At 28.7% G+C, this 11,381-nt stretch overlaps 3 protein-coding genes across 3 annotated transcripts; 2 read left to right on the top strand and 1 right to left on the bottom strand.

Annotated features, from left to right (window-relative positions):
- Positions 1-1,851: 1,851 nt before the first annotated feature.
- Positions 1,852-3,221, top strand: MKS88_005093 (actin II; the record flags this gene model as incomplete). Its single annotated transcript, XM_067218323.1, has 2 exons — positions 1,852-2,299; positions 2,539-3,221. 2 exons carry the CDS (start codon positions 1,852-1,854, stop codon positions 3,219-3,221), a joined length of 1,131 nt encoding a protein of 376 aa, XP_067071468.1.
- Positions 3,222-4,416: 1,195 nt separating this feature from the next.
- Positions 4,417-5,751, bottom strand: MKS88_005092 (deoxyhypusine synthase; the record flags this gene model as incomplete). The annotated part of the gene is made up of 1 exon (XM_067218322.1): positions 4,417-5,751. One exon carries the CDS (start codon positions 5,749-5,751, stop codon positions 4,417-4,419), a length of 1,335 nt encoding a protein of 444 aa, XP_067071467.1.
- Positions 5,752-7,436: 1,685 nt separating this feature from the next.
- Positions 7,437-11,014, top strand: MKS88_005091 (AAA family ATPase; the record flags this gene model as incomplete). The annotated part of the gene is made up of 2 exons (XM_067218321.1): positions 7,437-7,894; positions 8,125-11,014. 2 exons carry the CDS (start codon positions 7,437-7,439, stop codon positions 11,012-11,014), a joined length of 3,348 nt encoding a protein of 1,115 aa, XP_067071466.1.
- Positions 11,015-11,381: the final 367 nt, after the last annotated feature.

Raw genomic sequence — 11,381 nt, 5'->3', positions numbered from 1 at the left:
TCCTTTCTTTTTCTTTTAAATACAAAAAATAAAGCTTCTAGTTTCTGCAGTTTTTTTTTATCTTACGAAATGCTCTTATAATTTATTTTGATATGTACACGTATGTGTACAAAACACACTTGCATACATACCTATAAAACGCATACATAATCATTACCATTTATTTATACACATAAAAATAAGCTTATTCCCCTCTATTTCCTTTTTTATTTTTCAGGCGCTTTTTATTTCTTTATTACATTAATTATTATTCACTATTTTTCTCCTTGTTTTATATATATACATTTAATATTTTAACAAAATTAAAAAGATCCTTTTTTTTTATTAGTACTTTTCCACGTAAAAAAAAGAAAAGGAAGAAGAAAAGTACAACACGCATAACAACATATATTTACATTCATATACGAACATAAATACAATGAGAATATTTCCGCGTATATAGGATGTAGAGCATATAAACAAAAAATCACGACGATTTTATTATGTAAATACTGTGTTATACTGTGTTATACTGTGTTATACTATGTTATACTATGTTATACTGTGTTATACTGTGTTATACTATGTTATACTATGTTATACTGTGTTATACTGTGTTAAACTGTGTTATACTATGTTATACTGTGTTATACTGTGTTAAACTGTGTTAAACTGTGTTATACTGTGTTATAATATGTTACACTATGCTTCACTATATTACCTTATACCACATTATGTTACACCGCATTATATTACGTTATATTTAATTTTTTTTTTTTATTAATGCTTATAATAAGCTTTAACGCAATTTTAAGAGAAAACTTGGGGTCAAATGCTTCGATACTATACTGACTATTATTTTTAATTTTTTTTTTTCTTTTTTGGTTCAATGAAAGTTCTATTATTCCTAATAGTTATATTTTTAATTTATTAGTGTTGATATTTTTTAAATTTACATGAGTTGAATAGTAAAGGAGTTTACACGTGCGCATGTATGTACGTACGCTTGTACACGGATACGTATATTAAATGTACATTATATAAATAAGCCGACGTCGTTCTTTAAATTTTATTTTTCGAAGAAAAAAAAGAAAAGTATTTTAGGGTTTCACTGTAATATTTTGATTTAGTTAGAGGAAAAAATATAAATACTAATTAGAGAATAAAATATAGGGGTAATACAATAAGGAAAATAAAATAAATTAATTCGCTGAGTGTGAAAAAATAAAAAAAAAGATAAAGATATTAATGCGGATTTGTTTTGCAGGTATATGCATGTATGCACTTATGTATGTGCCTACGTATACATGTGCCCATGTACGTATGTACATACGTGTACTCATATTTGTACGGATGACATATATTTAAAATTTTCCTCATTATACATCAACAGACAAGCATTTTTCATTAAGCACATAAGAAAGGAAGTTAAGTAGTTAATCATCTAAGAAGATAAGAATATATCCCTTTATATAATAAATTAAAGGAAAAAAGCAAGGTATAGTTAACTAACGTACTTATTTTTTTTTTTTTCCAGCTTGTTAGTAACTTCATCAGCATTGTGTAGTAATTTGTGTATGTCTGAAATGAGAAAAACGTAGAGCGTTCCTGTAGGGCATAATGTACATATAAATACATATGTACGCACAATTGTTTATATGTAAAAATGTATGTTCGCCCATTGTTCATTGAACAGAGCTATGGAACTCTATGCATGTGCAACATGTTTATGCACGTGAAGTTTAGTGCACTCCCATATACGCTAAATGTATATGTGTTATTATACGTATATCTGTATTTATGTACATCCATATACTCATGTATAACTATATATGCGTATATACATGTTTATGCATTTCTTTTCATTCTCAGATGACAGAGGAGGCTGTAGCTTTAGTAGTAGATAATGGGAGCGGGATGGTGAAATCTGGACTAGCTGGGGATGATGCACCTAAGTGTGTGTTCCCTTCAATTGTTGGACGACCAAAAATGCCAAATATTATGGTAGGAATGGAACAAAAGGAATGTTATGTAGGAGATGAAGCACAAAATAAAAGAGGGATACTAACTCTAAAATATCCAATAGAACATGGTATTGTAACCAATTGGGATGATATGGAAAAAATATGGCATCATACTTTTTATAATGAATTACGAGTATCTCCTGAAGAACATCCTGTTTTATTAACAGAAGCTCCTTTAAACCCCAAAACAAATAGAGAAAGAATGACACAAATTATGTTTGAATCGTTCGATGTTCCAGCCATGTATGTTAGTATACAAGCTATCTTATCCATATACGCTTCTGGAAGAACAACAGGTAATGGAATAAAGCCGTAAAACGAGGAAACAGCGAAAGGGTGAAAGGGGCAAAAGTGCTCAAGTATATATATATATATATATATATATATATATATACATGCACATGCTATTATTTACGCATCCTATTATGTGCACATCCTATTATGCGCATATATGCGTATAGCGGCAGTTATGCCTGTTCCCCTAATTGCGCAAACAGTTTTTAAATAATTTTTTTTTTTTTTTTTTTCCCCTTAGGAATTGTTCTGGATAGCGGTGATGGTGTTAGTCATACAGTACCGATTTATGAGGGGTACGTATTACCCCATGCCATAAATAGGATTGATATGGCTGGACGAGATTTGACATATCATATGATGAAATTATTTACAGAAAGAGGACACACATTTACAACAACAGCAGAAAGAGAAATAGTTCGTGATATAAAAGAAAAATTATGTTATATTGCATTAGATTATGAAGAAGAATTAAAAAGGTCCGAAGAACATTCAGATCAAATTGAAGAGATTTATGAACTACCTGATGGAAATTTAATAACAGTAGGTAGCGAAAGATTCCGTTGTCCAGAAGCATTATTTAATCCTACATTAATTGGAAGAGAATGCCCAGGTTTACATATCACAGCTTATCAAAGTATAATGAAATGTGATATAGATATAAGAAAAGAATTATATAATAATATAGTACTAAGTGGTGGTACAACTATGTATAATAACATAGGTGAAAGATTAACTAAAGAAATGACCAATTTAGCACCGTCATCGATGAGAATAAAGGTTATTGCACCTCCTGAAAGGAAATATTCTGTGTGGATTGGAGGCTCTATATTGTCTTCTCTTTCAACATTTCAGCAAATGTGGATAACAAAAGAGGAATATGAAGAATCAGGACCAACCATAGTTCATAGGAAATGCTTTTAAGGGAAGAGGTGATCATGGGTATAAATGCAGCATTATGCTTACGGGTGTAAATGCACCATTATGTGCATGTGTTATTGTGTAGACTTCTACACGGTTTATTAAGGCAAAATTAAGGACCAAATCAGAAGTAGGCAATAAATAATACATAATAAATAATTAACGCCTTAAAATTTTTTAATATTCATGTCATAAGTTTTTAAAGTTTCGTCTATGTGCAGTAAGCAAGTATGTTTACACATATGCAAATGTATACACATATATATATGCACGTATGGAGTGATATATTTAAATTTTCCTCTTCGATCTGAAAAACGTCAAGTTTATTTAATTCCGTCATTATGCTATTACACTGTTATTATGTCAACCATTTTTATGCCTTAAGTGTTTCTCATTTATGTATATCACTGAACAGCTATTTTCATTTGAGTTTCATTTTTTTTTTTTTTTTTTTTTTTTTTTTTGACATTCGCGAACAAATATTATTCCTATTTATGAAACATATTTGTTTAAAGACTATCTATTTTTGGTAATTTACTAAATAAATTTGTTTTTCAATATCCAATTGATTAAAAAAAAATTTGTTATTTCGATCCTTCCTTTTGCTCGTAAAGAAGTATTTTTGCATAAACACTTACACGTGTGCGTGTGCCATTTGCTCATAAAAAGAAAAGTGTACAACTGTGCTGAGGCGTATAATACGTGTATGTAATATGTATATATATATATATATATATATATATATATATATATTTATGTATGTAAATATATTTACTTATATATCCGCACATTTGTGCTTGCGGCGTTTCGCCTTACGCGTTCATATTTTTTTTAAGAAAATTTTCAAGTGACCTCTAATTTTCCATTTATACACGAAGCAGTAATTCGAGGACCAGGTCACGACAAATCACAAAGCTGAGTATTTTACGAATAAGTAGTTAATATCTTCATAAATAATAAATAAAAAAGAAGCAATGGTTAAAGCAAAATTTTTTTTTTTCTTTTTTCATAAAGGTGTATAATAAAAAATTAGAAATAAACACATAATTCAAAAAAAAAAAAAAGAAAAAAAAAAAAGAAATTTGCGGAATAATGCCGCAATTTACCGCTTTTCCATTCTTCACCTATTATTAGCTGTTTTTTTCTATTATTTTCTTCAGCCCCTTTGTCCTATACATTTTTGAACGTTCAGGATGTCTCATGCACATTTCACCCTTTTTTCCCCTTTCTGCTTTCTTGTCTGATCGTACATGTAAAATGTATTTAGAACCATTAGGGGGAATAGAATAGTTGCGTCTCCAAAAATCTTAATATGATTACTTGCTTGTGCTGACTTAATTTTCCCCCATGATAAAGCTTCCGTTGTATTAGCTCCACTATCACTACCATCATACTCATTAGCTGTATTAACATAAACAGCAAAATCAGCTCCATTTCTCATCAAATTTGCGTTACATACATGATGTTTTGGTAATCCTCCACCAAGAATTATAATTCCTGATTTCTTACAGTTTAATGCAAGAGAATTAATTTTTTTTATATCTTTTACTATATCTAAAATTAAATTATTTTTTATTTTTTTCCCATAATTATGAAAAAATAAATTATCCCCTAAAGAACCATCTGTTAAACCAGGGCAAAATACTGGAATTTTATTTTTATAGCACCAATATATTAGAGAGCTTTCATCATTTATTTCTTTACCTAATATACGTATGAATTCAGATGGGCTTAAATAAAACATATCACTCTCCCCTTCGTCCTCTTCTTCCTCTTCATTATCCGGTTTCCATCCATTGGTGTTGTATGTTGTAGTAGACACAAATCCGTTATTACTATCCTCTTTTTCCTTTTTTTTTCTTTTTTCAAATTTTTTTAAAAAAATTTCTTCATTTTTTGCATTTTGTTCATGTAACATTTTATTTAATAAAGGCTGTAACCAATCTTCAAAATTGCAATAATTTTCATTTGGTACAATTAAATTTCCTATTCTGTTCCATCCTTTTTTTCTTAATTTCTTTCCATTTAAATTAAAGTCCCCTATATAAGTTTTGGAAAAACATTTTATTATATCTTCTTCTATACCTCCAGCAGTTGTAACAACAACATCTATGAAATTATTTTTCGCTAGGTACACAAAAATTTCACGTAAACCACTTGAAATCATATTAGATGTAAAGGACAACCAAATCATACATTCTTTTTTATTATTATATGTATATATATTCTCACTACTTGTATTTTCCTCCCTATTCGTATATTTAAAATATAGCATTTTATTTATTTCATCAATACCTATACCCAAGTTAGTAGCTTGAAAACCCATATACTTGTACTGATTAATAAATTCGTGCATATTAACCTCTTCATCGAAATTTATACCTCTGACTGTATCTGTGTTTTCGGGGATCATTGTAGATTTTATAAACACAGAACATTTAGCATCGTCTATGTTAGTTTGATCATCGCTGTATTCCCCGCTATCACTTTCGCTCTTTATTTTGTTCAATTCTTTAAAGGAACCTTCCTCCATCCGTGCTGCAGTAGCGGGTGTGGATGCACGAACGGCTACGTGTCGTGGCTCTGTGCCTACGCGCGCATAAACATGTACATATATATATATATATATACAAGTATTAATATAAATAAATATACAAGTATTAATATAAATAAATATACCCGTATTAATATAAATAAATATACCCGTATTAATATAAATAAATATACCCGTATTAATATAAATAAATATACCCGTATTAATATAAATAAATATACCCGTATTCATATAAATAAATATACCCGTATTCATATAAATAAATATACCCGTATTCAAATAAATAAATATACCCGTATTCATATAAATAAATATACCCGTATTCATATAAATAAATATACCCGTATTCATATAAATAAATATACCCGTATTCATATAAATAAATATACATGTATTAATATAAATAAATATACAAGTATTAATATAAATAAGTATACAAGTTTTAATATAATATATGTCTGTATTTTACTCTACAAGTATGTTAAGTCCCATTTGTCAACACTTTCTGAACTGTTCATAAAATTACCGTAGAAATTTTTTCTTCTTATCCTTGTCAGTAGTGCATAGCTATGGCACATATTTTTTCAGTAAATTCATGGAATTAAAATGGTAAAGCGGTCGAGGGGGATTTACGTATAATATATTTATAATGTTTTGCACTATTTTTGATAGTGCAGAACATTATTCTTAAATATTACAAAACAATAATTTAAATTTACAAAATAATTTTATTTTTTTCCTACTTTTGCCTGTTTTTTGTGTACATTCGATTTATTATACATTTTATATATAGATAAATTGTATTTGTAAATCGCGTTCATTTTATTTTGTGCCATGAGATTGTACGTAACTAAGCAACATGTATGTAAATTTACATACGTGCATATAAGTATGCATAATATACGTATGTACAATACATGTTCTTATGTAAGCTCGTGCGGAGCCCCTCAAACTAGTATCATAAGCAAATTGTTTTAAGAACACGAGAATATTCCGTTTTCCTTTCAAATTGGCATTATTTTTAATTGGTACATTTAAAATTTTATTTGCTTTATATATATATACGTACATATATATATATATATATATAAATTTACTTATCTTTCTTTATTTTTTTTCCACATTTGTTTTGAGGTTTTCTTAGTTATCCTAGTATTTACAGTTATTGTAGTGTTTACTGGTGTATTTTAATGTACTACGGGCATTTATACACATATAGCATGTAATGCGCATAGGAATGTGTATGTGTATGAATACTGCGCGCTTATAAAAAGATAACTGGAGTTACGAGTCAACAAAAATAAATAAATTAATTAATTCTCGTATATATTTGTAATTCTTTAAATATGCTGAACAAAGTCATGACCAGATAATTGAAAAATTGTGTGCGCATATATGGGCATATGTACATATATATATATATGTATATGTATATGTATATATATATATATATGTATATATATATGTATATGTATATGTATATAAGAGTATATATATATGCAGATTTCACAGGAAGAGGCCGCTTATTTTTGTCGCCGAACTCACGATTTCTCTTTTGCCCCTCTACATGACTGCTCTTACTGCTGGAGGAACAACGAAAAGGCAAGGAGAACCCGGCTAAGAGCAACACAAAAATATGGTATACTATCCTATGGGCAATTACAATGCATATAAATTTTTACCTATACGATGAGGAAGAAGAAGAGGTAAATATAGCTAGCAATTTTAACGTATACTGTTCTAATGATTTACTAAAGGTATGTAAATTAAACAAAGATGATAATGCTGTAATAATATGCTATAGTAGGAACGAACAGAATGAAGAAAAATCTTCATATGTTTGTTGTTGTTTTAAAAATTATGGCGACCTACACATGAAGAGGAAACTGGAACATAATGGTATATATACGAATAGATATGTGTTAAAAAGTTTATATTATGATCATCCTAATATAATTAAAAAAGGGAGTAATAAAAATGGAAAACCTGTTAATCTTAATGTAGATATAAAAAAAGTAGGGTTATATACACCTATTAAAGAAATTAAATTAAACGTAAGGGAAATGTTTAATGAGTCATATGAATATTTAAAAGAATTTTATTATTCTGAAAATTCTACCATGTTACAAACCTTTTGGATGAATATAAAAAATAAAAATATGGAAAAATATATAAATCTCTCTTTATTAAATACTTGCTTATTTACACATAATTTTCTTAAAATATCGATATTAGGGGTACATACATACTTATCCGTTGAACAACTGACGGTTCATAATGAAAAAAAAAAAAAAAAAAAAATTCCCTAAACAAAATTTCGTTAGATCATAATTTTTATGTACCCTTCGTAAGTGAAAATACAAAAATTGTTATACTACCATATGAGGAAGGAGGTGTGGAAAGTAACACACTGAGCATTGCCGAAATAAATAGGAATGATGCTAGTAAATCTGGTGTCAAAAAAGGGAACAATAAAAATACGAACGAAGGTAGTGAGAATGTCAATGGGAAGCTCGACTTGCAACCCGATGGACGGTCATCTAGGTATAGTAACAACGGAGCGCATTCCAACGAGTGTAAAAATATGAAGAAGAGCAAAAGGGAGACGAATTGCCTAAAAAAGAAGATGGGGTTAAACAAAATAGGAGGATATAGCAAAATTAAAGAGGATATATATTATTACATACTATTGCCTTTAATATATAAAAATATTTATGACGAATATAACATCGATTTTAACAGAGGAATATTATTACATGGACCCCCAGGATGTGGAAAGACATTTATTGCATTAGCAATTAAAGAAGAATTATCATTACTAAGAAATAAACTGAATGGTGCAAAATTAAAAAAGAAAATGGATTATATGGGAAATTTAAAACATGGTATACCGAACCAGAAGGATGTACAAAAATATGAAAATGAGAAAAAAAAAATGCTAGATATGACTTTTAATGATGATATAATATTGCCAGAAATGGAAATATTGAAAAGCACTGATTTAATTGATACTAATAATAGCGGAATAAAAATTAATGAATTATTTTTAAGGTGTTATAAAAGATATATGGAAGAAAAAAAATGCTCTATTATTTTTATTGATGAAATAGAAATTTTATGTGAAAAAAGAGAAGAAACAAATATTAATTTATATACATCTACACTACTTAACAATATAGATGGTATTAAAAAATACGCATATACTATTTTAATAGGAGCAACGAATTATATTAATAAAATCGATTTAGCCTTAAGAAGAAGTGGAAGATTTGATAAAGACATGGAAATAAATATACCCAATTTAAAAGATAGAATATCCATTTTTAAAAAAAGGTTAGCTAAAATTAATCATGATATTAGTGCAAAAAAAATTAAACTTTTAGCAGATATGTGTCAGTCTTTCACCTGCTCAGATATTAATGCCTTGATAAATATTTCCATGTACATAAATTTGAAGCAAAACAAAGTTATTTCTCGTAAAATATTCAGTAAGTGTGTAAAGTGGTCTCCAGTTAGGGCACAGGACACTCAGCCAATGCGCAACACCGATAAAGAGGAAAGCATAATGGAAAAAAGGGAAAGTGGATCTAAGGGTACAAAAGTGGGTGAAAGGGGTCGAGATGAAGCCCCAAAGATGGACCAAAAAGGTATGGGTGAAACTGCAAAGGTGGAATCAAAAGAACCTCCTAATGGGGGATTTGCAAAGAAAGAAGGAATCTGTGACAAGATAAATTATGAAACACCCCTTAAGCCCAAATCTACTAAATGGACTAAAGAACCGAGCTTTTTATTAAAATATAGACATTTAGTGAAAGGTTTAAAGTATGTAAAACCTTCAGGGATGAAGGAATTATATGTGGATATTCCCAAAACTAGAATAAAAGATATTGGAGGTTATAAATTTGTGAAGAGATGTATTAAAGAGTGCTTAATATACCCAAAAAAATATAAAAATATATATGAAAAATATAATATACAAAGTCCTAAGGGCATATTATTATATGGACCCCCTGGATGTTCAAAAACTCTATTTGCTAAAGCAGTAGCTAGTGAAATAAATATGAATTTTATAAGTGTTAAAGGTCCAGAAATATTTTCTAAATATGTAGGAGAATCTGAAAAAGCAATTAGAAATATATTTAAAAAAGCTAGGGAAAATAATCCTTGTGTAATTTTTTTTGATGAAATTGATTCCATTGCAGTAAGTAGAAATGTAAATCAGAATTTTGTTTCTAATAGAGTTCTTTGTCAGTTATTAAACGAAATTGATGGTATATCCAATCGAGTCGATGTCATCATTTTAGCAGCTACCAATAGGCCCGATTTTATTGATCCTGCACTGTTAAGGCCAGGAAGATTCGACAGAATTATTTACGTGCCTTTGCCTAATTACACCTCCAGGTTGTCCATCTTAAAAAAGACTCTAAAATTTTACAAAATTAACAATATCATCGGTCAGGGTCAGGAGGGCGTAACGTTAGCGGCAGAGGAAGTAGAGGAAACAGAAGAAGCAAAAGAAAAAAACGACAAAATTGAAGAAAAAATACATGCCTCTACTGTTACCAATCAGAAGGCTATAAAACAAGCAGAAAACATTAACAGGGGTCAACTAAACTCTCACGGTGTGTCAAAAAATTTGGAAAAAATAAGAAATAGCAATTACAATATGAGCAATGAAAAACATTATTTTGAATGTAATACTAATACTTACAATCTTATTCCTACTAGACAGGAAGAAGCTGAAGAAAAGCTAATCTACAAAGAATTTGAGGACAGTATGAGTCAGCTCAAACGTCAAGAAAGAAAATACTCTTACCGTTTGGGGTATAATTCGGAAGGGGTAGTAAACCAAAATGCACGAGATGAGCAGAACAAAAAAGAAAGGAGCCGAAATAATAATGCAAAAAGAACAGGTAAAATAAATAATGTATGTGCGAACGATAGTAATTTCTTGCAACTGTGCCATTTTCTGGCTAAAAAAACAAAGAAATATAGTGGAGCGGAAATTGTAAATATATGTAGAGAGGCATCTATATGCGCACTAAGAGAAACCTTGAAAAAATATAAAAATGAAAAGCACATGAAAGAAGATTTTTTTTCAATCAAAAATAATAATCATAATAGTAATAATATTGTCGGTTTAAGAAAAGGGCATTTTGTGAAGGTTTTGAAAAAAATTAAACCTCAGACCAGCGACGAGCTTTTAAATTTCTATAAAAATTACGCCAGAGGGAGAAATTAAAACTGTGAAAAGAGAAATTTTTAATTCGTAATTTTTAATTTTTAACTTTTATTTCTTGATTTTTAATTTTTAACTTTTATTTCTTGATTTTTAATTTTTAGTTTGTATTTTTTTTTTTCATTTTTTTTTTGCATTTTTTTTTAGCAATTTTTTTTTAGCATTTTTTATTAAGCATTTTTTATTCATTATTTTTAATTTTTAATTTTTTTTCTCTTTGTTTTGTTTTATCTCCTTTTCTTTTTTTCTCTTTTCCCCTGTCACCTTTCAAACTTCGTTTGTTATAAAATTTTATGGTGTTATTCAAAACTTCTAAAAAAGTTTTATTAGTCCTCAAAATTTTAAGAAAAAAATAATATTTAATAACTTG

This window comes from Plasmodium brasilianum, chromosome 13, assembly GCF_023973825.1.
Source record: "Plasmodium brasilianum strain Bolivian I chromosome 13, whole genome shotgun sequence".
NCBI lineage: Eukaryota > Apicomplexa > Aconoidasida > Haemosporida > Plasmodiidae > Plasmodium > Plasmodium brasilianum.
This window is presented reverse-complemented; position numbering and strand designations above follow the sequence as displayed.